Source organism: Schistocerca piceifrons, chromosome X, assembly GCF_021461385.2.
Source record: "Schistocerca piceifrons isolate TAMUIC-IGC-003096 chromosome X, iqSchPice1.1, whole genome shotgun sequence".
Classification (NCBI taxonomy): domain Eukaryota; kingdom Metazoa; phylum Arthropoda; class Insecta; order Orthoptera; family Acrididae; genus Schistocerca; species Schistocerca piceifrons.
This window is the reverse complement of record NC_060149.1, coordinates 579899709-579927134: the sequence shown is the minus strand read 5'-3', so window position 1 is coordinate 579927134 and position 27426 is coordinate 579899709. Positions and strand designations below refer to the sequence as shown.

At 42.5% G+C, this 27426-nt stretch overlaps 1 protein-coding gene and 1 pseudogene across 1 annotated transcript in view; one reads left to right on the top strand and one right to left on the bottom strand.

The window, feature by feature from the left end:
• Positions 1-22329, bottom strand: part of LOC124722533 — a 193520-nt gene extending 171191 nt beyond the window's left edge. The window contains exon 1 of the mRNA XM_047247681.1: positions 22201-22329. Within this exon, the coding sequence (XP_047103637.1) occupies positions 22201-22329 (129 nt within the window). The remainder of the gene's footprint in view (positions 1-22200) is intronic.
• On the top strand, positions 4492-4609 carry LOC124723345 (annotated as a pseudogene).
• Positions 22330-27426: the final 5097 nt, after the last annotated feature.

Genomic DNA, 27426 nt, shown 5'->3' with positions numbered 1-27426 from the left:
GAAAGATACTCGATACAATTTACAGGCTGTGCATAATAGTTACCTACTACCTTACGGACATCAAATTCCACGCGACATAGATTACAGTGATTTCAAGGAAAGCGTGGATGGTTGCATAACTTCACAGTGCCACAGAATTGGAAGACGTAAGATGACGAAATTTCAAACAAAGAGTGAACTTGACGGTGCATAGCAGACTGCGGGATCGGCTGAAAAATTTGTGGATGAGATGAACCATTATTCAATCGTTCAGTAAGGAATTTATTTTCAACTCTGACCAATTGGTATTTGAAGAGGAAACGTATGAAAGGAACCCTGGAAATCAGAGATACCAACAGAATTGTACAAAGATTAGTGCCTTAATGCATTCGTATCGAATTATGTCGGCTGTGAATCTGGAGGGTAAATTGAATGGAAAGTTATTTATTGTGGTGCGAGAAGCTGGAGGTGCTCTGTCCCCTACGGTTCTTTCTCGTGTGCGTGATGTTGTGAGGGCAGTAGGAAATACTCACGTCACAGCAAGCAAGGGTGGGAAAATGGGTGTAGGCGAACTGTAACTATGGTATGATCACTACTTTTGGCCAATAACTGGGCAAAATAACTTGCTTTTGCTCGATTTCTAGTCTGCATATAAAAATCCTACTCATTTAGGAAAACTATCCCTCCTGAAAAGCTTGTGACTTATCAATTGATACCACCTGGAACCACTATACAAATTCAACCCCTGAATGTTTGTTTTTTTCCGTGCCTATAAAACATATTATCGCACGATCTGCAGCTATGCATTGAAGGAAAGCCAGTTTCTCAATAAGCTCCAGGAAAAACTGTTCTGCATTCAGCTGCATGCTATCACATTCTATCAGTTCTCATCACTTCTTTACACCAGTATGATTCCATATACGTTCTTTAACATTGAATACCTAGCTCAACGTCCTGCACAGTTTGTAACTCCCAATGAGTTCGCCTTCGAACTTGACGGTGCGCCATTTTTCATTCGGTGTTCATGGTGTAAGTTAATGGTTTTTCATGAATATTTTTAGAATGTCGATGACGTTCATTTTGTGAAGCGTAATACATACATCCCATAGAACGTCGATATCTGCACATCCCGGACGCTCATTTCCTGTCACTTTCCTGATGAACATGCTGAGTCATTAGCAGCTAATATTTTTCCTAACATAGTTGTTAACACAACACTTTCAAATGAGCCTTACTAAAGACTGAGCTTGCTACCTCGCACTCAAGGAGTTCCTTGTGTTGCCTTGCCTTTTGCTGAAAGCACATTTGAGCCATCAACGACAGCCAGGGCCAATATCTCTGGAAGGCAGAGTCAAGCACAGAAATTTTGTTTGCTGGTCACTAGGACCGCCAACATTAGTCGAGTGATGGAGCTGCTTAGGGAAATAGCAGTCAGACTTGGGAGGGAAGATCAGTGATCACTATGTATGTCTTCCATGACGTCTTGTCAGAGATGTAGAGGAGCCACTTCCAGCGGCTATTGACCGCAGTCGATGGAGTTGACTGCAGGTAGTGCCTCATGTCGTCACGAATAGCACATGCTGCATGGTTGCAGAGGCCATCCTCAGTCAGTTCCTACAGACGGCTGGCTGAAGTGGCGAAGACCATGGTGTGCAATCTGAGATAGTGTTTTGCAGCATAATTCTCAGAATCCCTAGTGCTCCTCTGGTTTGGATGTGGAGTTTTCGATATATGCTCTGGAGAGGTGAAATGAAGCATCCTCCTCTCGTCGCCCCCCCCCCCCCCCCCAATAGTTCAGGCCTTTACTACGCCCACCAAGCAATTACTTCTGTGGTAGTGTACATTCGGAGTGCGCATGTGGTTTTTAAGGACCGAGAAAACTCTGCATACGCCTGATAAAAAATTGTACTTTTTCGGAGATGAATATATCATCAGCTCCATTAATTACAGAGGATGGCATTCGTTGTTGCGAGTCAGAGAAAGAAAATATTAATATATTATTATCTATTAGCAAGTGAAACCATGGAATTATCTCTCAACTAATCCGGCTTGTAAAGGATAATAACACTACATAATTTCATTAATAGAAAGCTGGCTGAATCCAGAAGTGAACAGCAACGAAATCTGTAGTTTCGATGACATGGGAGACTGAAGTGATAAGTGAAATTACAATGAAATCGTGACCATTAGCTGCTTACTGGTGTCGGTAAATATCAACGGGGACAGTTGAAAATGTGTGCCCCGACCGGGACTCAAACCCAGAATCTCCTACTTACATGGCAGTCGCTCTGACTTCTTTTTAAAAAAAAATCTCATTTTGTTCGTTAACGTTCGTTGCCTTTGTTCGGAGCGGACGTCCCATGATACCTTTTGAAGTTCGTTGTTGATCTATTCACTCAGTTTTTTATTTTATTTTAATTTTTTTTATTACAGAAGGCTGCTAACCCTCCGACCGAACACTCTGAGCTACCGTGCCGGATTTTTTTTCACCCTGTTTTTTTCAGGGGGCAGCTATCTCTCTGATCGAACACGCTGAGCTACCGCGTCGGCAGAGCCATTGAGGACACAGAGGACAGTGCGACTGCACGGACTTATCTCTGGGACGCTCCACGTGAGACCCACATTTCCAACTTACTGTCCACACACTACATTTGCAGTGCCCCTACCCACTATACTCATTGCTCGCGACAGTCAATCTACCGATTCCCGTAAGAGTTTGAACAATGTGAGTGGATCCGCACTGAAGAATATCATTGGCTGGTAAACCTTATCTATATGAAGATGGTAACTGTTCTTTCGGACACTGAGTCAATAGGAATACTGAGACTGGTAGTAAGATGCTTCTGCGTAGTAAGTCGAGATGATAGATTAGCATGGAGCGATGCGTCAATCCTGTCTTCGGCCTGAGATCACCACAACAACAGGGCTTGAATCAGAACCACAACAAGAGTTCAATCAGAAATTTGTACAAAAATGATAAAATTTTATTCAAATGACAAATGTTCGTAAAATTAACTACCTCTTCAAAATAATTAATGTGAGGGAAATTTGATCTTAGAAAAATATTAAGTTATCATTTTCTGGCCACCCAGCCCCCAACCCCTCCCCTGGCTGAACATCATGGTTCCCCCCCGTTAATTCCGCCACTGAGTAGAAACCACACTGTATTTCTCAAAGCAAAGAAAATACTAGAGCTGAAAGCGACACTGTGGATTACGTGCTGCGAAGGTAAAACCATCAGTTACAGTACATATATATCTACATACATACTCCGCAAGCCACCATACGGTGTGTGGCGGAGGGTACCCTGTACCACCATTAGTCGTTTTCTTTCCTGTTCCACTCGCAAATGGATCGGGGAAAAAGGGCTATCTATATGCCTTAGTATGAGCCATAATTTCTCGTATGTTGTCCCTTTGATGTGTGGTAACGTGCTTGCCTACCATGCAGCGGGCCCGGGCTCGATTCCCGGCAGAGTTGGGGATTTTCTCCGTCCGTGGACTGGGTGTTGTGTTGTTCTCGTCATCATCTCCGACAAGCAAGTCACCCGATGTGGCGTCACCTGAAATAAGACTTGCAACCCGGCGGCCGAACTTTCCCAGTTCGGACCTCCCGTCCAACAATGTCACACGATCATTTCATTTCATTTTTTTCGTATCTCATCTTAGTGGTCCTTACACGAAATATATGTTGGCGGCAGTAGGATTGTTCTGCAGTTAACTTTAAATGACGGTACTCTAAATTTTCTCAAAAGCACTCTTCGAAAAGAACGTAGGCTCCCATCCAGCGATTCCCATTTAATTTTCCCAAGCATCTCCGTAAAACTTGCATGTTGTTCGAACCTACAGATAACAAATCTAGCAGCCATCCTCTGAATTACTTGGATGTCTTCCTTTAATCCAACCTGGTGCGAATCCCAAATACTCGAGCAGTACTCACGAAGATGTCACATAGCGTCCTATATGCGGTCTCATTTACAAATGAACAACGTTTTCCTAAAATTCTTCCAATAAACCGAAGTCGATCATTTGTCTTCCATACCTCAGTCCTACGTTCCATTTCATATCGCTCTACAACCTTACACCCAGGTATTTAAACGACGTGACTATGCCAAGCAGGACACTAGTAATGCTGTATCCAACTTCCGGTTTCCTTCCTTGTAGGTTGATACAAGATGCCAGACAAAATTTCTAGTAGATGAGATGACTGGCAGCTGGCTGTAAATGTACAAAAATGTAACCTGATGCGAATGAGAAGCGATCCTATCACAGCGATCCGTTACGCATTGTTTGCAGCGAAATTATTGCCAGTGCACGAAATCTTCAACAATGTTAACGACGTTATGTTCCAGAATTCTGCAACAAACCGATGCTAAGGATGTTGGTCTGTAATATTGCGGATTAGTCCCATTACCCTTCTTGTGTTCAAGAATGACCTGCGCTTTTTTCCGGTCGCTTGAGGCTCTGCTCTGGACGAGAGATAGGTGATAAATGCAAACTAAGTAAGGGGATGGCCAACGGCCTTGCCACAGTGGTAACACCTGTTCCCGTCAGATCACCGAAGTTGAGTGCTGTCGGGCTGGGCTAGCACTTGGATGGGTGACCATCCGGTCTGCCGAGCGCTGTTGGCAAGCGGGGTGCACTCAGCTCTTGTGAGGCAAACTGAGGAGCTACTTGATTGAGAAGTAGCGGCTCCGGTCTCGGACACTGACATACGGCCGGGAGAGCGGTGTGTTGACCACATGCCCCTCCATATCCGCATCCAGTGACACCTGTGGGCCGAGGATGAAACGGCGGCTGGTCGGTACCTTTGGGGCTTCATGGCCTGTGCGGGAGGAGTTTTTTTAGTTTAGAAGTACGGGGATAATGCCGTAGAGTACTCTTAATAAAACTGAATTGGGATTCCATCCGGACTGGCGACTTATTTCTTTTCAGCTCTTTCAGTTTTTTTGTCTACGACACGGATGCTTATTGCTATGTCGTCCATACGGGACGCGACGATCAAACGACGGTATTTTTGTACGATCGTCCTGCGTGAACGTTTCTTTAAACACGGAATTTAAAACTTCGGCTTTCGTTTTTCTGTCTTTTGCTGTCACACCAGACTAGGCAACAAGTGACTGGATGGAAGCCTTAGACCTACTTAGCGATTTTACATAGGAACAGAATTTTCTTGGGTTCTCCGCCGAATCTTTCTCTAAGGTGTAACGGTGGTAGTTGTTGTATATTAAATTATGCAGACTCCTATATTCACTACTTCGTTTGCTTTAGGCCTTCATAACCAATCCAGAAAGCTGGTATGTCCATACAACCACAGGTAAATAACCCCAGCAGAAACAGTAGCATTTGTAAGGGCAACTGCTAAGGCGCACTTACCCTAGCGCCGTCATAAAACAATGATTGAAGATATGATGACGTTAATGTCCTATCACACAAATGTCAAAATTAATGATCAAACATCACTCATATGGTCTTAAAGGACAAATAGATTAAGCTGCTTGGTTGACTACAGTTCTATCTGCCTTTTACACAATTATGCAACTTACATCTGATGTTTATATTGTCTCACAAAGCGAAAAAATGACATTTGGCAGATTACAAATCTGAGGAACTTTTATCTACTGCTGTAAGATTACAGCGGATATGTATCCCCAGTAATACTTGAGTAGTAACGTATCTACAGTAACTGAAATGTTGGTGTTAACTTTTTATTGCGGCCTTTTCTTTTCCAATGGTATAAAGCAGTTCCTCAGAATTCTTTCTGTCTGCGGCACACTTGCGAAGCACTGACTCGACCTTACGTGATGAATTTCTTAGCAGAACTGCCTAAAGTCGAGACAATGGCCGATTTCAATGTTTTGCAATCCTAGAAATACAGCTAAAGTATCCTTACCATATGTACAGATCATCCTGAAACTTCCATCTTTAAGAATTATCATGATGCAACTATGTCTCCATTACACAGATAGCATATAAACATATAGTAATACAATTACATAAATCACAGGATACTTTACTTAGATTTACATTACTTCTGTGGTATTATACATACTCAGATAATTGTAATCATCAGGCAGAATAGATGTAAACTCTGTGATGTATTCTGTACGTGCGTTGACTGAAGCCTGCCCTCGAGTTGATGTCCGGCACAGAAGACAGGTAGCAAGATTTGGGTAGCAGCACTAGAGTGAGATTTTGAGCGCCACACAATAATAGGTTACTGCTATTCAAAAGCTGTGACTTAGCAACATCACAAGATTTGTTTGGCAACCCTGTCATAGTCGATTTAGTTTCGGTTGTTGTTGATGTTGTTGTAGTCTTCAGTCCTGAGACTGGTTTGATGCAGCTCTCCATGCTACTCTATCCTGTGCAAGCTTCTTCACCTCCAAGTACATATTGCAGCCTACATACTTCTGAATCTGCTTAGTGTATTCATCTCTTGGTCTCCCTATACGATTCTTACCCTCCACGCTGCCCTCCAATACTAAATTAGTGATCCCTCGATGTCTCAGAATATGTCCTACCAACCGATCCCTTCTTCTAGTAAAGTTGTGCCACAAACTCCTCTTCTCCCCAATTCTATTCAATACCTCCCCATTAGTTATGTGATCTACCCATCTAATCTTCAGCATTCTTCTGTAGCACCACAATTCGAAAGCTTCTATTCTTGTCCGAACTATTTATCGTACATGTTTCACTTCCATACGTGGCTACGCTCCATACAAATATTCTCAAAAACGGCTTCCTGACACTTAAATCTATACTCGATGTTAACAAATTTCTCTTCTTCAGAAACGCTTTCCTTGCCATTGCCAATCTACATTTTATATCCTCTCTACTTCGACCATCATCAGTTATTTTGCTCCACAAATAGCAAAATTCCTTTACTACTTTAAGTGTCTCATTCCCTAATCTAATTCCCTCAGCATCACCCGAGTTCACTCCACTAGATTCCATTATCCTCGTTTTGTTTTTGTTGATGTTCATCTTATATCCTTCTTTCAAGACACTGTCCATTCCGTTCAGCTGCTCTTCCAAGTCCTTTGCTGTCTCTGACAGAATTACAATGTCATCGGCGAACAAATTTTTATTTCTCCTCCATGGATTTTAATTCCTACTCCGAACTTTTCATTTGTTTCCTTTATTGCTTGCTCAATATACAGATTGAATAACATCGGGGATAGGCTACAACCCTGTCTCACTCCTTTCCCATCCACTGCTTCCCTTTCATGCCCCTCGACTCGTATAACTGCCATCTGGTTTCTGTACAAATTGTAAATAGCCTTTCGCTCCCTGTATTTCACCCGTGCCACCTTCAGATTTTGAATGAGTATTCCAGTCAACTTTGTCAAAAGCTTTCTCTAAGTCTACAAGTGCTAGAAACGTAGGTTTGCATTTCCTTAATATTTCTTCTAAGTTAAGTCGTAGGGTCAGTATTGCCCCCCGTGTTCCAACATTTCTACGGAATCCAAACTGATCTTCGCCGAGGTCGGCTTCTTCCAGTTTTTCCATTCGTCTGTAAAGAATTCGCGTTAGTATTTTGCAGCTGTGACTTATGAAACTGATAGTTCGGTAAATTTCACATCTGTCAACACCTGTTTTCTTTGGGATTGGAATTATTATATTCTGCTTGAAGTCTGAAGGTATTTCGCCTGTCTCATACATCTTACTCACCAGATGGTAGAGTTTTGCCAGGACTGGCTCTCCCAAGGCTGTCAGTAGTTCTAATGGAATGTTGTCTACTCCGGGGGCCTTGTTTCGACTCGGGTCTTTCAATGCTCTGTCAAACTCTTCACGCAGTATCATATCTCCCATTTCATCTACATCCTCTTCCATTTCCATAATATTGTCCTCAAGTATATCGCCCTTGTATAGACCCTCTATATACACCTTACACCTTTCTGCTTTCCCTTCTTTTCTTAGAACTGGGTTTCCATCAAAGCTCTTGATATTCATGCAAGTGGTTCTCCTTTCTCCAATCCCGGGTTCGATTCCCGGCGGGGTTAGGGATTTTCTCTGCCTCGTGATGGCTGGGTGTTGTGTGCTGTCCTTAGGTTAGTTAGGTTTAAGTAGTTCTAAGTTCTAGGGGACTGATGACCATAGATGTTAAGTCCCATAGTGCTCAGAGCCATTTGAACCTCCTTTCTCCAAAGGCTCTTGAATTTTCCTGTAGGCAGTATCTATCTTACCCCTAGTGAGATAAGCATCTACATCCTTACATTTGTCCTCTAGCCATCCCTGATTAGCCATTTTGCACTTCATATCGTCATTTTTGAGACGTTTGTATTCCTTTTTGTCTGCTTCATTTACTGCATTTTTATATTTTCTCCTTTCACCAATTAAATTCAATATTTCTTCTGTTACCCAAGGGTTTCTACTAGCTATCGTCTTTTTACCTATTTCATCGTCTGCTGCCTAGCTAGTTGGCATATAAACTTTTACTACTGTAGTAGACGTGGGCTTCGTGTCTCTTGGCCACAATAATGCGTTCACTATGCTGTTTGTAGTAGCTTACCCGCACTCCTATTTTTTTATTCATTATTAAATCTACTCCTGCATTACCCCTATTTGATTTTGTATTTATAACCCTGTAATCACCTGACCAAAAGTCTTGTTCCTCCTGCCACCGAACTTCACTAATTCCCACTATATCTAACTTTAACCTATCCATTTCCCGTTTTAAATTTTCTAACCTACCTTCCCGATTAAGGGATCTGACATTCCACGCTCCGATCCGTAGAACGCCAGTATTCTTTCTCCTGATAACGACGTCCTCTTGAGTAGTCCCCGCCCGGAGATCCGAATGGGGGACTATTTTACCTCCGGAATATTTTGCCCAAGAGGACGCCATCATCATTTAATCATACAGTAATGCCGCATGCCCTCGGGAGAAATTACGGCTGTAGTTTCCCCTCGTTTTCAGCCGTTCGCAGTACCAGAACAGCAAGGCCATTTTGGTTAGCGTTACAAGGTCAGATCAATCAATCAATCAATCATCCAGACTGTTGCCCCTGCAACTACTGAAAAGGCTGCTGCCCCTCTTGGGGAACCACACGTTTGTCTGGCCTCTCAACAGGTACCCCTCCGTCGTGGTTGCACCTACGGTACGGCTATCTCTATGGTTGAGGCACGCAAGCCTCCCCACCAACGGCAAGGTTCGTGGTTCATGAGGGGGGGGGGGGGGGTTAGTTTCGGTACTAGACTTGAATTATCCTTCAAAATTTATTGGATATTTTCTTGTAATTTTTATGAAACATTCTGAACGTAAATTGCTGTAATTTCTCATATCTTTCGCTTTGTGAGCAATAGACGTTCTTTCTCTGTTAACTACTACTACAGAAGTGGAAGAACGTACTACACATAGGCGTTTCACTAGCTCTGTGACATCGCGTTTGTTTGCTGACGCGAATTCAACTTTTACCATAGGGTGAAATATTGCTTAAAAAAATAGTATATGTAAAGTCAGCTGTATTGTCCCTTCTATAATGCATCTGCCCGCAACTCGTGGTCGTGCGGTAGCGTTCTCGCTTCCCACGCCCGGGTTCCCGGGTCGGATTCCCGGCGGGGTCAGGGATTTTATCTGCCTCATGATGGCTGGGTGCTGTGTGATGTCCTTAGGTTAGTTAGGTTTAAGTAGTTCTAAGTTCTAGGGGACTGATGACCATAGATGTTAAGTCCCATAGTGCTCAGAGCCATATAATGCAGCTGAAATGACGAGACTGAATTTCAGTAACGCTTTCTTAAGAAACTTTCTTGTACTGCAGTTTTTGTGCAGTCTGAACAGTCAACTTTTTATAATCATCAGCTGAATGTCGGTATGCGCCAAACTTGATTACTTTTTACTGTAATATTATTATTGCTGTTATTTGTCCGACTTTAGAAAGTATTATGTCGCTTATTGTCGACATTTTTTCGAATGTTGAATTGGAAAGATGAAGGATTTGATGTTCACCCCATGCTAATTCTTCATTATCTTTCTGTTCGCTTAATTTTCTGTTTGCTTTTCTGTTCGCTTAATTCGCTGGAGAACACGCAGTTGTAAAAGTTGATAATAATGAGCCGGTATTCTAGCTATAATCTACAACCCATTTATGGTGATTTATCACTATAAGAACAAAGTATTTCTCGTCGGAGAATGTTCTCCCACTATATAACTAGTGAATGTGCTGAAACCATCAGAAAGCCACGAATGCGAGGTCCTGATTACCCTATAATGGTTTTCTGTTGTTTCATCTGTTGTCTCCGTCGGATAAACTGAAAATGGCAGAAAACGTTTAATACCACTGTAGAAATAAGTTGGCGGAGAAGAAATTCTCTACAATTTATATATCATTCGTAGTTGAATTGCGATTTCACTTAATGGGACGGGCTGCGAGAGCTTCAATTAATTAAACGAGCTAGCAGCTTAGGGTACACAAGATGTGTGCATTAATTTGTATACTGCCATTAATGACAAGGTGCTACATTTGTTGTCCGTTTGTAACACCAAGATCAATTATAAATAATCTATACTGTGTAATTTTATGTATGTAACTATGAAATATTTAGCCTTTACTGGTTAATGTCTTTGAATTGCCAGAGGGAAGTGGATGTTTGTGATGGATATTTTAGAAAAAACTCAACAGTGTGTTTAAATAATGAAACTTTATAAAATATGCCTGTTTATAAAAGAGAAATTGAATGTAGAAAACTGGTTCATACTTAGGGAAATTGTATGATGTAACTTAAAAGACGTGGGGAACTCCCTCCGCTACAGAAGGGGCTTCGTGCGCGGGAAAAGGTGGATCTGGCGGTCAATCTGGGCGGCAAGAAAGAGAGCACAGCACGCAGTCAGTGGCTAGACCTTGTACTGTTAACAAGGCGCGTGCCAAGTGAGGCATTTCGAAGCCAATTTACGTTGAAATTGCCTCGGATGTGGTTCTGGCTGTCGTATGGTGCTCTTGTTGTCATAGAATGGCTCTGAAATGAAGGAAATACATCGCCAAGAAGAATTTATAAAGAGCATACAACTTCAAGAGCATGGGACCACTTAGCCGCCACATGTTTGCCACTACTATTGCGCCACTGCTCCACCAACTACAGGAGTTCAAATACGTATCACATTATGGACCAGTATATTGATGTGAATGTTTTTCAATAATAATTCCAGTCACATAAAACTGTGTTTGCACCTTAACACCTGTCCTAATCTCAAACCAATGCAGGGTCCTGTCCATAACGTACAGATAACCGAGCACCCTGTTTCTGAAAATATAATGGTTCGTGGTTGCACTAAAGGTGCTAAAGTTCAGTGCTAAAATGTTTAAATGTTGTTATTAAAGTTACCTGCTTCACAGGTAGTTAGAAAGGCACGTATGTTGGACTGTTATGAAAAGTAAACTGCATTCATTAGTATCATGAACTGTTTTCTGAAACTGATTGAGCTTAATATTTGAATAACTTGTTTTAAAGCGTTAAAACATAAACAAATTTAAGTGGGGTTAGAAATCCACAATAGTGTTAGGTAATTTGTCTCTGAAATAGTTACAGAATTTGCCAGTAGAGTAAGTGACAGTTTATGGGTCCCTACTATATTCTTTTTTATTATGAAAAAGTTAAACTAAAGAATGTTTTGCTAAAGAAATCTGAAGTACGAGGTATGTCCACAAAGTAAGTTCCGTTTGGTTGTATAAAACAAACGTGTACAGAGACAGAAAGAATATTTATTGTACAGTTCTATATAGCTTCCGAAATTTTGTAGGCACTTGTCACAGCGTAGCACAAGTTTTTCTATGCCTTCATCATAGGTTGCCGCCTGTGTTCAAATGGTTCAAATGGCTCTGAGCACTATGGGACTTAACATCTGAGGTCATCAGTCCCCTAGAACTTAGAACTACTTAAACCTAACTAACCTAAGGACATCACACACATCCATGCCCGAGGCAGGATTCGAACCTGCGACCGAAGCGGTCGCGCGGTTCCAGACTGAAGCGCCTAGAACCGCTCGGCCACACCGACCGGCTAGCTTTAACACGTCCGTCTTCAAGAATAATGTCGTCAATGCGGGTTTCAAGCAAAGAAATTGACACATCTACTGACCATCGAGGACGTTACTCGTCAGTCAGTGAGGTTCGACCGTTTGTGAACTGTTCTGACACAACGGTTTCCGCTATACATACAACTTTCACCACAATATAAAAGCATTCGACAACAGATATTAGCCAGTTTTTCACCTTCTGGGAGAAACAAAAACAAAAACGTATCGCTGAACGTTGTTCAACTAATGTGAAAGTTTAAGCACCCAAGCCATCGTTAAATACAGTATTGATGTTATAAACAAAATAATTTTTGTTCTACTGCTGTTATCAGCGCATCCCAGTGATAAAAAATCGAAAGTCATGAAAATAAAAAGCTCCTGCTACAAATATTTTGATTTCTACATCAATTTTTCTCTTTAATTATTGAATGTCCCTGGTCTATATCATTAGTCATAATCTCTTTTCGGCTACTGCCGATATCAAAACAAAAAACTATGCGTAAAGTTCATTTAAATGTTGTTGTGATGGAAATGGAAGTTTGGCGTCATTGGCTGGGAGGCCCCTTGCGGGGCAGATCCGGCCGCCTTGGTGCAGGTCTTATTACATTCGACGCCACATTGGGCGACTCATTTACCGGATGGAGATGAAATGATGATGAAGACAACAGAACACCCAGTCCCTGAGCGGAGAAAGTCTCCGACCCAGCCCGGACTCGAACCTGAGCCCGTAGGACGGGAATCCGTCACGCTAATCACTCAGCTATCGGGGCGGACGATGATGTAATGATGGGCTACACCCGAAACATGAAGAGTAGCTTAAGTAGAAGCAATACTGCCTGTGGAAACTCCCGCATCTTCCAGTGTTGGCAATTTGTGTAATTTGCCGCCATGTAATTTTATTTTGGTGATTACGAAATCAAGTTGGATATACGCACTGGGTAGCTGAGGCTGGTACCCAGTTAGTGACGATTCGATCGAGCAGATATGAATGTTCTGAACCGACCGTAATCCACTCCAGGGAGTCAGGAAGTCAAAATTGTTGTCCAGTCTGGCCCACCAGTGCTACAACAAAATCACGATTCAGACGGATGTGGTGTTCAGTGATCGGGGAGCTCGCTACTAGGTTGTATATATAGGGTCAGGCTTAGATTATCACTTCAGTCGAAGATTTTTTAATAAGTACTAGTAGCCGGCCGCGGTAGCCGTGCGGTTCTGGCGCTGCAGTCCGGAACCGCGGGACTGCTACGGTCGCAGGTTCGAATGCTGCCTCGGGCATGGGTGTGTGTGGTGTCCTTAGGTTAGTTAGGTCATAAGTCCCCTAGAACTTAGAACTACTTAAACCTAAGATGTTGAGTCCCATAGTGCTCAGAGCCATTTGAACCCTTTTTTGAATAAGTACTAGTAGAGCCTATAACGCCTTATTATGCCAAATGGAGAACTTATGAGTCCACCGTGGTTCCACATTCACATTCAACGTGATGTCCCTTCGCTACCAACTACAGGATATGTTGGACCATGACGGAGGCGTAAGTGGCAGGATGTAGAAACTCCGTCTCCAGTAACCTTTCTTACACTAGTATTTTTATTTCAGTTAAAGAACCAAACGTCATGTAAGGTCAAAGGGCACTTATTCTAGCTTTTATTTCAGCTTGAGATGTTGAATATACTGGCTCTTGTTTCACGAGGATTGATCCCTTCGTGATGACACCGGGCCAACAAATCGTTGTGTGCTCAATGTTCCAAAATCCACGTAAGGCGTGTGTCATGGTTCGAATCCTGGTTCGGCACAAAAATTTTCATACGTCCTTTCAGGCTTTAGCATGACCATACCTAAATGTTTGTGGAAATTTATTTTGATTTTTAACATCTCTTAACTCATTATTAATAACATGTGACGCCTTCGATTACCAGAGAGACATAGATATTTTCGTCACATCATTTCAAGTTCAAACATGCCACTCATTGCTACTGGTGAAAAAGAATTCTATAGCTAACGTGTCTTCGTATGTTGTAAACAACAATATGTGCGGGTTCGATTAGCAGTCATCACTGTACTCTTCGTCACGTCACTTCTAGTTCAAACATGCGCACATCTCGCTTCTGGTTAAAAAAGTCTACATTTAATGTTCAATCGTGGCTAGAAAACAACGGCGATACCTGTCGCGGTCGAACCCTGGGGAGACCGAAATTATTCATTTTTCTCGTCATTACTGTTTCAAACATCTCGCTACGGCTGAGAAAATTTTATATCTTGAATCTGTTGTGCTTACAAAACTATCGGATTAGGTGCTCGGTTAGAATCACCATCCAACACATCCATTACGTCATTTCAAGTTCGTTATTTCGGAATGAAACCATATTTAACATCTTTCGTGGTTATTTAACAGGTACGACAGTTTCTTGATATTTGTCTCGATCCAGTACAAGAATTTTCGTCATGTAATTTGAAGTCCAGATTCTCTAACCCCACTCCCCATGAACAATAGACCTTGCCGTTGGTGGGGAGGCTTGCGTGCCTCAGCGATAGCTGTGATAGCCGTACCGTAGGTGCAACCACAGCGGAGGGGTATCTGTTGCATGTTGAGAGGCCAGACGAACGTGTGGTTCCTGAAGAGGGGCGGCAGCCTTTTCAGTAGTTGCAGGGGCAACAGTCTGGATGATAGGCTGATATGGCCTTAAAACACTAACCAAAACGGCCTTGCTGTGCTGGTACTGCGAACACCTGAAAGCAAGGGGAAACTACAGCCGTAATTTTTCCCGAGGGCATGCAGCTTTACTGTATGGTTAAATGATGATGGCGTCCTCTTGGGTACAATATTACGGAGGTAAAATAGTCCCCCATTCGGATCTCCGGGCGGGGACTACTCAAGAGGACGTCGTTATCAGAAGAAAGAAAACTGGTATTCTACGGAACGGAGCGTGGAATGTCAGATCCCTTAATCGGGCAGGTAGGTTAGAAAATTTAAAAAGAGAAATGGATAGGTTAAAGTTAGATATAGTGGGAATTAGTGAAGTTCGGTGGCAGGAGGAACAAGACTTTTGGTCAGGTGAATACAGGGTTATAAATACAAAATCAAATAGGGGTAATGCAGGAGTAGATTTAATAATGAATAAAAAAAATAGGAGTGCGGGTAAGCTACTACAAACAGCATAGTGAACGCATTATTGTGGCCAGGAAAGACACGAAGCCCACGCCTACTACAGTAGTACAAGTTTATATGCCAACTAGCTCTGCAGATGACGAAGAGATTGAAGAAATATATTATGACATGAAATAAATTATTCAGATAGCGAAGGGAGACGAAAATTTAATAGTCATGGGTGACTGGAATGCGATAGTAGGAAAAGGAGAAGGAAACGTAGTAGGTGAATATGGATTGGGGGTAAGGAATGAAAGAGGAAGGTGCCTAGTAGAATTTTGCACAGAGCATAACTTAATCGTAGCTAACACTTGGTTCAAAAATCATAAAAGAAGGTTGTATACATGGAAGAAGCCTGGAGGTACTGACAGGTTTCAGATAGATTGTGTAATGGTAAGACAGAGATTTAGGAACCATATTTTAAATTGTAAGACATTTCCAGGGGCAGATGTGGACTCTGACCACAATCTATTGGTTATGAACTGTAGATTAAAACTGAAGAACCTGCAAAATGGTGGGAATTTAAGGAGATGGGACCTGGATAAAATGACAGAACCAGAGGTTGTAGAGTGTTTCAGGGTGAGCATAAGGGAACAATTGACAAGAATGGGGGAAAGAAATATAGTAGAAGAAGAATGGGTAGCTTTGAGGGATGAAGTAGTGAAGGCAGCAGAGGGCTAGTAGAAATCCTTGGGTGACAGAACACATATTGAATTTAATTCATGAAAGGAGAAAATATGAAAATGCAGTATGTGAAGCAGGCAAAAAGGAATACAAACGTCTCAAAAATGAGATCGACAGGAAGTGCAAAATGGCAAAGCTAGGATGGCTAGAGGACAAATGTAAGGATGTAGAGGCACATATCACAAGGGGTAAGATAGACACTGCCTACAGGAAAATTAAAGAGAGCTTTGGGGTAGAGAGACCCAGTTGAATGAATGTCAAGAGCTCAGATGGAAACCCAGTTCTAAGCAAAGAAGGGAAAGCAGAAAGGTTGTAGGTGTATATAGAGGGTCTATACAAGGGCGAGGTACTTGAGCGCAATCTTATGGAAATGGAAGAGGTTGTAGATGAAGATGAAATGAGAGATAAGATACTGCGTGAAGAGTTTGACAGAGTACTGAAAGACCTAAGTCGAAACAAGGCCTCCGGGATTAGATAACATTCCATTGGAACTACTGACAGCCTTGGGAGAGCCAGTCCTGGCAAAACTCTACCATCTGGTGAGTAGGATGTATGAGACAGGCGAAATACCTTCAGACTTCAAGCAGAATATAATAATTCCAATCCCAAAAAAAAGCAGGTGTTGACAGATGTGAAAATTACCGAACTATCAGTTTAATAAGTCACGGCTGCAAAATACTAACGCAAATTCTTTACAGACGAATGGAAAAACTGGAAGAAGCCGACCTCGGGGAAGATGATTTTGGATTCCGTAGAAATATTGGAACACATGAGGCAATACTGACCCTACGAATTATCTTAGAAGCTAGATTAAGAAAAGGCACACCTACGTTTCTAGCATTTGTAGACTTAGAGAAAGCCTTTGACAATGTTGAATGGAATACTCTTTCAAATTCTGAAGGTGGCACGGATAAAATACGGGGAGCGAAAGGCTATTTACAACTTGTACAGAAACCAGATGGCAGTTATACGAGTCGAGGGGCGTGAAAGGGAAGCAGTGGTTGGTAAGGGAGTGAGACAGGGTTGTAGCCTATCCCCGATGTTATTCAATCTGTATATTGAGCAAGCAATAAAGGAAACAAAAGAAAAATTCGGAGTAGGAATTAAAATCCATGGAGGAGAAATAAAAACTTTGAGGTTCGCCGATGACATTGTAATTCTGTCAGAGACAGCAAAGGACTTGGAAGAGCAGCTGAACGGAATGGACAGTGTCTTGAAAGAAGGATATAAGATGAACATCAACAAAAGCAAAACGAGGATAATGGAATATAGTGGAGTGAACTCGGGTGATGCTGAGGGAATTAGATTAGGGAATGAGACACTTAAAGTAGTAAAGGAATTTTGCTATTTGTGGAGCAAAATAACTGATGATGGTCGAAGTAGAGAGGATATAAAATGTAGATTGGCAATGGCAAGGAAAGCGTTTCTGAAGAAGAGAAATTTGTTAACATCGAGTATAGATTTAAGTGTCAGGAAGCCGTTTTTGAGAATATTTGTATGGAGCGTAGCCATGTATGGAAGTGAAACATGGACGATAAATAGTTCGGGCAAGAATAGAATAGAAGCTTTCGAATTGTGGTGCTACAGAAGAATGCTGAAGATTAGATGGGTAGATCACATAACTAATGGGGAGGTATTGAATAGAATTGGGGAGAAGAGGAGTTTGTGGCACAACTTTACTAGAAGAAGGGATCGGTTGGTAGGACATGTTCTGAGACATCGAGGGATCACCAATTTAGTATTGGAGGGCAGCGTGGAGGGTAAAAATCGTAGAGGGAGACAAAGAGATGAATACACTGAAGGATGTAGGCTGCAGTACGTACTGGGAGATGAAGCAGCTTGCACAGGATAGAGTAGCATGGAGAGCTGCGTCAAACCAGTCTCAGGACTGAAGACTACAACAACAATATTTGCTAAAAACGTGTTACATCACGTTTCTTTAAAGCTAGTCAGCAATGACGATTAACGTTGTGGACGCGTCTCGGTCGGGAACGAATATTTTGTTTAGTTAGTGTTGGGTCTCAATCTGTAGCCAGAACATAACAGTTAGTCATGTCATTTGAAGTTCAAAGATATGCATACATGACTGGACATTAATAACTTTAATTTTTTATGTCACTTTGTATTAGCTAACAAGTGCGATAGATTGTTTTTGAACCATACATGGGTCATCATGAAGATAGTCAAATTACTGGTGATATGTTGTTGAGGGTGAAGTTCTGATAGTGTTTGACGCTGTTAATCATGGTTCTTGCAACTCGTTTGTTCACTACGCACTTTGTTCAGTAGCAGTCGTTTATTGCACGATGGTTAATGGGTGGTTGGAAAAGCTTTGAGAGCTTGTCTGGGAGTGCAGATATTCTTGAAAATGTCTTATTCACAAGACAATGTAGTTTTGAGTAAGGATTACGGAGTAATTGTGTTAAGAATTGCTGGAATTTTTATGTGAGATAGTAATGAGAGTGGCACAAGTTTATTAATGTTATTTCTTGTAATAAATTTGAGTTTACAAAAGCTAAGGATTACCTCAGATGTTCCCTGATATTTCTAGTATCGTGGTATTAATTTATACCTGGAGTTATTACAATACAGAGCAATGTTGTCCAGTGGTCATTCGTGGTATTTATTTTGTGTAGTCAAGCGACTGTACCGAAACGAGTTTAGAGGACCTACAAGACAGTTACGTTATTTGGGCTCCATGCAAATCAGGTCAAATGCAATTCAGGTCGGTCGGATAGTTTTGAACGTTAGAGTATGTACGACCTTGTGAGAAGGGGAGGGAGAGTGATTTGAATTACCGTGGCGGCTACAATAGACCACGAGCTGCGGACAGGTGGCGTTACTAGCGAGCACAAACAGGATGGGTCAGGTCGACGTGCTAGCGTGTGAGATACAGTTATTATTAGTTGAAACGGATGCAGTAGGATGCCAAAGGGACATTATGGCGCCCTGTCCTTACTTTCAAAGGGTCAGTATACAATGGATGTACTCCGCGACTACTCCAGAGATAGTAATCCTTAATTGGAGAGACTTCAGTATCTCAATTGTTACGAACCGGATCAACCACAAGGAACGATGTGGCTAAAACCACATAACAGTGGGATATTAGTTTATGGTATAACCTGTGATGTAGGTGGCACTACATTCCGTCCCCAGTTACTATTACTGGAACAGCTGTAATAAATCTAACACAGCCTTCGTTGTATCGACTGGAGAAATCATTAGACAACGCAGAAGCTAACCTTAAACAACACGCTAAGATTACACCTCTTCTATATGCTGGATGAACTTAGTGACACGGAAAGGTCGTATTACTGCTGAGCAGATGCTCCAGCATGTATGGCAGTGGCGCAATGAACAGTGCAACAAAATTACGACCACGAGCTTCTCGGTTTCTAGTATTGTTGCAGTACTGACTCTGCTTTGTGTAGACTGTATTACTTCAAGTGCAAAACTGCCCGAACTATTGAGCTCGCAGTTGCACTAGTTGCCAACGGACTGGGCCAATCTTAGACCATAACGTTTAGGTTAAGGAACAACCAGTGAACCGTTTGACACTAAACTGGAGTAGCGAGAGAAGGAGAATTTTTTTTTTTTTTTTTTTTTTTTTTTTTTTTTTACGTCAGCCGATAAAACATGTATTGAGGTATTTTTGTCCAGTAACGGAAACGGATACAAACCCAGTGATGACGAGAAAGGACCAACCATCATAATGGAAGAAGTAAAGTTTTCCATAGCTGCAATGAAAAATGGCAAAGCGGTAGGTACAGATACAATACCGGGAGAAATACTAAAATGCTTGAACCAAGATGGAATTAGAGAAATATTGAGGTTATGTAATAAAATATATTATAGTGGTGAATGGCCCGAGGAGTTTCTGACAACAGTAATGATACCATTACCGAAAAAAAACAAGGAATCAAGAAATGCAGCGAGCACAGGACAATCAGCCTCATTTCACATGCAGCCAAAGTGATGTTAAGAATAATTAATAAGACTTGAAAAAGTAATGGAGGAGAATCTTTGCGAAGAGCAGTTTGGCTTTAGACGGAATATGGGCACCAGAGATGCAATAGGGCTCCTACGAATCTTGGGAGAAAGGTTTATTGAAAAAGGAAGAGACCTATATATGTGCTTCATCGGTCTAGAAAAGGCATTTGACAATGTGGTTTGGGACAAGCTGGCGACTGAGGGAAAAGAGAGTGGACTGGAAAACCAGAAGACTTATAAACTCATTATATCTTAATCAAAAAGTTTCAGTTAAAGTGAGAGGAGAAAGTACAAACTGGATCAGACTAGGAAAAGGAGTAAGACAACGATGCTGTCTATCACCTACTCTTTTCAACCTCTACTTGGAAAATATGATTGACCAATGCTCATTAGATGACAAAGGAGTAAAAATTGGAGGAAGAAGAGTAGGGTGTTTGAGGTTTGCTGATAACATGGTCCTTTTAGCCACAGGGGAAAACGAATTACAGGATTTGGTGGACACCATTGCAACTAACGGAAAAAATATGGAATGAAAATTAACACAAATAAAACAAAAGTATTGGCACTAGGAGGAAATAAGGAAATAAAAATTATGCTGAATGGAGAAATACTAGAACAGGTGCAAAATTTTAATTATCTTGGAAGCAGGATAGACACCGTCTGGAAGTGCACCACAGAAATTAAAACAAGGATAGCAATGGCAAAAGAGGCGTTTTATAAGAAAAGGAGAATTTTCTGCAGCGGTCTGGACAGAGAACTCAGAAAGAGACTCATAAAATGTCTTGTATGGAGTGTTCTTCTATATGGCGCTTAAACATGGACTACGAGGAAAAAAGACAGAGAAAGGCTGGAGGCTTTTGAGGTCTGGACATGGCGGAGGATGGAAAGAATAAGTTGGATGGACAGAGTAAAAAAGGAAGAGGTACTGGGAAGAGTGGGAGAGAAAAGATAGTTACTAGATGTAAATAAAGAGAAGAAAAAGAAATTGGATTGGGCATATATTAAGAAAGAATGAGGGACTGATACATACAATTTTAGAAGGTTATGTAGAAGGGAAAAGGAAGCGAGGAAGGAAGAGATTCCAGATACTGGATGACATGATGGACGGCACAACATACAGCAGCCTTAAGAAGGAAGCAATGGATCGCAGAAAATGGAGAGGCAAAGGACCTGCTAATATAGCAGATAACTGATGATGATGATGATGATGATGATGATACAAACCCAGGGGGCGGATTTTTTCAGAGAAAGGTGGACTGTGGCACCACAATACAATTGGGAGTAATGAATTACCTATATCCAATGCCATGCAAATATTTCATAGGAAGAGAGGTACCATTATCTTGACGACCAGGTGCTGTGAAGAAAGAAGACTTATTTACAGTGCAACAGCACTCATTCTGTACAACGACACTGTGAAATATGCCAGACAGAGTGCCTGAAGAGCTAAGTTAGGACATCTTACAGCAGAGGCAGAGTGTCCAGAAAAGCTGACACGACGAGAAAACCACATGAAGTCACCATTACCTAACGACGGTGGCCGAGTATATAAACTTGTTATGATTTACAGTCTAAAGTCATAGCAAAAGGAAAAAAACTAGTCGGCCGAGCTCACATAAATGCTACTATAATCAGACCCCCTCTCTCAGTGGTGCTCAGATTTTTTCCAGTTCATCTACATCTTCATACAAACCCCACAAGCCACCGTACAGCGCATGGCGGAGGGTACCCTGTACCAGTAATTGTCAAATCACAAATACAGCGAGGCAAAAACAACTATCAATATTCCTGTGTATGAGCCCTAATTTCTTGCAGCTTAACTTCATGGTCCTTATGCGTAATGTATGTTGGAGGCAGTAGAATCTTTCTGCAGTCAGCTTCAAATGCCAGGTCCCTAAATTTTCTGCATAGTGTTGCATAAAAGACTGTCACCTTCCCGCGAGGGATTCACATTTGAGTTACTGAAGTCTCTCCATAACATTTGCCTGTTATTAGAACCTACTAGTAAAAAATCTAGCAGCTCGCCTCTGAATTGCTTCGATGTATTTCTTTAATTGGACCTGATATAGATCCAAAACGCTTGAGCAGAACTCAAGAACAGGTTGCAGTAGCATCCTATATGTGATCTCCTTTACAGATGAATCACACTTTACTAAAATTCTCCCAATGAACCGAAGTCGAGCATTTCATATCACCAGCTGGTATCCAGGTGTGTATGTGGTGCCATTCGGTGCAGTCTATACCATCCACTAACTTCCAAGCAGAGACCGCTTGCAATGCATGATGATGCAGCCAACCACCTACTCCGGACTTCGCTTCCACAAGCTGCAGGCATCCGACTGAGCAGAAGATTGTATGAAGACCACTAGGTGACTTTGCACCGCCGGATTACCTTCTGGACACCTTTATTCTGTGAGCATCCACCTCCCTGGCGGATCATGTGTTCAAGCCTAGACTGTTGCTCCACAGCAACACTTCTGCTGCCCACACATTGTTGCTGATCACCGCTCACTATGGGCATACTCCTGCGACGTCTCCCGTGTGGGGAAGTACAGTGTAGATACTGTCCTTCCCATTGTTGTACCCTGCACCCATAGGTAGCCAAGCAGCCAGGGCTGTAGCTGCCACCCATCGCCAGTGGCGTGTGGCCTAAGGCCTTCGTCAGGTTTCTGCAGCCTTGCTGACATCAGCGGCCAACGCTACCTATCTGTGCCGCCTTCCTGGCAGTTTCTCTGACATTGGCACTCTGTGGTTCTGCGGCCCACTACATCTGGGGGCCACAGCTTTTCTTAGGCCTGTGCCTAACATGAATAAAGGACTATTACATTCAGGGATGTTTTACTAGTAGCCGTTATACGTTTTCAGCTACCACCATCACCCGCAACCCACTTCCAAGTGAAGGAAGCGGCGCCTCATCCTGACCTATGAGCAGCAGATTCCTCCGCCACTCTTGGGGTGAGCCTCAGTTCCAACACATTCAACACCTCACATAATTTGAAAAGAAGAAAATTCGAGACTCGGTGGACCACACTACAGGCTTCCAATCAGAAACTGTCCAGTTACTGCGTTGTTTAGCCCCATGAAAATATTGCAGCTTGATATGTCGCTGAGGGCAATGGATGTTTGTGAGGTGCCTGACTTCAAATACCAACAGCATTGCTGCCCGATTTGAAACCGATTGTCGTTGAAAATGTATGACACTCGTCTCTGACCGCTGCCAGTTAGGAACTTTTTACGACCACTGATCATACACCATGGCGCATGGATAGGGTGGTATGCCATAACTTTGGACAGCCTGCGTGGATACACTAAAAAAATTGGGGAAATTTATTCTAGGTATGGTCATGATGTGAAGGCATTACTAACGCTGAGTCATATTTTTTTCATTTCGTTTCTTTTCTTTCACTGCAATACAGAAACGTTATACATACCTTTGAAAGTCTGCACGTTTGTTCTACAGTAAAACGTATAAATGTGTATCACTTTTGTTACGTTATACTGTGTATTTATTATCAGCACGTTTATTTTTACGTGTGCAATATTTTAATTTTATATACATCTTCGTGGCAGCTATACTATACGTAATTAGTAAAATGGATCTACTATATAAGAGGGAGAGAGCGAGTGATAAATCGACAGCTGGAGAGTCGAACAGAGAATATGTACATGTCAGGGTTAGATTCATAGCCAAGATAGTCAAGTATCCTGTCGAAACGCGAAGTATGCTAAATATTCTCAAAAACTGAAATCTAGAATACTATATGGACTTAATACTACCATGAACATCAACTGATTCAAATATTATGAGCCTGATGAAATGTTACAAATTACTCTGGGCAGCCAAAGAAACTGGTACACCTGCCTAATAACGTGTAAGGCCCCCGTGAGCACGCGAAGTGTCGCAACACGATGTGGCATGGACTCGAATAACGTCTAAAGTAGTGCTGGAGGGAATTGACACCATTAATCCCGCAGAACAGCCCGTAAATCCGTAAGACTACGAGGGAGTGGAAATCTCTTCTGAACAGCATGTTGCAAGGCATCCCAGATTTCCTCAATAATGTTCATGTCTGGGGAGTTTGCTGGCCAGCGGAAGTGTTTAAACTCAGAAGATTGTTCCTAGAGCCACCCTGTAGCAATTCTCGACGTGTGGGGTGGCGCACTGTCCTACTGGAATTGCCCAAGTCCGTCGGAATGCACAATGGACATGAATCGATGCAGGTGATCAGACAGGATGGTTACGTACGTGTCACCTGTCCGAGCTGTATTTTCACGTCTCATGGGTCTCATATCACTCCAACTGCACAGACCACACACCATTACAGAGCCTCCACAAGCTTGAACAGTCCTCTGCTGACATGCAGGTTCCATGGATTCATGACGTTGTCTCCATACCCGTACGTGTCCATCCGTTCAATACAATTTGAAACGGACTCGTCCGACCAGGCAATATTTTTTCCAGTCATCAACAGTCCAATGTCGGTGTTGACGGGCCCAGGTGAGGCGTAAAGCTTTATGTGGTGCAGTCTCAAGGGTACACGAGTGGGCCTACGGCTCCGAAAGCCCATATCCACGATGTTTCGTTGAATGGTTCTCACGCTGACACTTGTTGATGGCCCAGCATTGAAATATGCAGCGCCGGCCGTTGTGGCCGAGCGGTTCTAGGCACTACAGTTTGGAACCGCGGGACCGCTACGGTCGCAGGTTCGAATCCTCCCCTCGGGCATGGATGTGTGTGATGTCCTCAGGTTAGTTAGGTTTAAGTAGTTCTAAGTTCTAGGGGACAGATGACCTTAGAAGTTAAGTCCCATAGTGCTCAGAGCCATTTGAAATATGCAGCAATTCGCGGAAGGGTTGCACTTCTGTCATGTTGAACGATTGTCTTAAGTCGTCGTTGGTCCCGTTCTTGCATGATCTTTTTACGGCCGCAGCGATGTCGGAGATTTGATGTTTTACCGCATTCCTGATATTCAGTGCACACCTGTGAAATGGTCGTACGGGAAAATCCCCACTTCATCGCTACCTCGGAGGTACTGTGTCCCATCGCTCGTGTGCCGATTACAACACCACGTTCAAACTTGCTTAAATCTTGATAACTTGTCATTGTTGCAGCAGTAACCGATCTAACAACTGCGCCAGACATTTGTGTCATATAGGCCCTTGCCGACCGCAGCTCTGTATTCTGCCTGTTTACAAATCTCTGTAGTTGAATACGCACCCCTATACCAATTTCTTTGGCGCAGAGAATGCCACGAAAATATTCCCTAGACCGTAATGCGGGATGTTTGCTTTCAAATGCGTCACATCGTACACGCTAACTGCCATCTGTCCGATGGAGCATAGAACGTGATTCATCTGGAAAGGCCACCTTCGCCACTCAATGGACGTCCAGTTGCGGTACTGGTGTGCAAATTCCAGCCTTCGTCGCTTATGAACAGCAGTCAGCATGGGTGCATGAGCCAGGGGCCTGCTGTGGCGGCCCATACGCAGCATGGTTCATCTGGGCAGTCAGTTGCTCAACAGTTGCTCGTCTATTCGCCCATACACGTCTCTGCAGCAGTTGTTCACCTCCATCATCTATGGCCTGTGGTGCGCCACAGTTGCCTCGGCCCCAGTTTTGGATAGCGCATTTTTCCATGCACGATTACTTAACCACGGCAGCAAGCGAACAGTACGCAAAGTTTGCCGTTTTGGAAATGCTTCCACCTTGGCCAGAAAACCAATTACCATACCCTTTTGGACGTCAAATAAATCGTTCAGTTTCCGCATTACGACAATGACTGCAACGACCGGCTTAGTATATCCTCCACTGCCAATGCTGTCACCTGCCGTTTGCGAATAGTTATTGCGCGTTGGCGTCTAACATAAGCGGCGGTTACATTAATGTGACTGGAGCGTGTATGTCCGGTGAGCTTACACGAGAGCTATGAAACTTCTCGATTTATGATTTTTAAATTATAATACGTGGTTAGCAGCTATACAGTGACTTACCTCGGAAGTGTCAGCGGCTGACTGGTTATTGTTCAAATAACTGTCTTCGAGGGATCTCTGAATTGCAGTTTGCAAGTCCATTTGAAACTGCACTTCTTCTGGCGTTAGAGCACCTGTTGGATCATCAGTCCCCTTTTCCTTTGGCTGAAAGGAAGAAAATTTAAATTATTTTCCAGTCTCACAAACTTGAAAAGGCAATGGTTCTCAAGAGAATTGAGAGGAAATGCTTGGACTTCACTTTTTAATAAAGTTCTTTCACAAATTTTTGTATACAGAAGAAGCGGGGTATTAAACCTCCGTCCGGCTGTCCACGTTTACGTTTTCGTGATTTTTCCTAAATCGTTACAGAAAAATAACATGAAGATTCCTTTCGCAATGATACCATCGACGATATCCAAGCTTGTGCTCCATCTACTTCTAGCTATCTCTGTAATAGGAGATTAATATATCTTTTTATTCCACTATGAAATCATATGCCATGCTATTGAAAAAAAGATTTATCTAAATGTGAAAAAATATTCCCAGGTACAACATGGCCATGTACTATCGTGCTCAGAAATATCCGAGCAATATGATGTGTTCCGCCTAATTTGTATACAACCCACGAAACGTAACTGTCTTGTAGTTGACTCTCAAATAAACCCAGTTAACAAATTATTCAATGCCGCACATAGTTAATAGAATTGTGCATTCACAACAAAGTAAGATGTACATCGGTATAAGCAGAGACATTTTAAGTTAAGATTTCCTTATTGGTTTTCGATCTGGAAGCTTATAGCTTGGTAAAAGAGGAAGTCAAACGCAACTAAATATTTAGTCCTGTAGCGAGGATAGAACCTACAGCTAACATCTTATCGTTCTCAAAGGGACTACATTATTACTTAGCGAGCTGGTACTACCAGCAGTATTCTCTCATTGCCATAGTGCTACTTAACAGAGGTAATTCGTAATGTTAAACACGAAATTAGTTATAGATTATCTGTGGAACGACCTTCTTGGAATCAAATAATAAATTTGACAATCGAGTGGTACTAAAACCACTTCTGTCTGCATCACAACTCCACCAACATGGTGCTGTGCTGGCTGGCCACTATACGAGATGCTGATCGAGGTTCGCAGTTTACACGTACGCTATGGCGGCCTGCTCTGAAGCTGTTGAGACCTGGAACCGTCACTACAGCGGGGCAACGCCGGCACAGAGAAGCAGTGGGTGGGCCACTGCCCGCTATGTTACCAGTCCGCCACCTTCCGACAGTGTGCAGCGGCTGGGCAGGGAGTGTGGCATCGGAGAATGGGGATCTTGCAGGGGCTGCTGAGTATTTGCAGACTGTTGCTCTGGCGCCACCGGATAGTCCAGGCAAATTAGGAAAAATGGGGGAAAAATTTATAAAATTTTGAAACTTTTTGAAAACACTCTTAGGGGATGAAGAAGTAAAAGACAGAAAAGTTCCCTACCCTATCTGGGGAGCTTTCCTCTCACCCACCCCTTAATGAAATTTATTTTCCTTTTTCCAAACTTTACGAAAAACGGTTCACTTAACGAAGTTATCTATATGACAGAAAATAGTTCTGGTGAAATTCTACTCAGCGAAGGTCAAACGGTTGTTTAAGTAAGGTAATTAGTTTG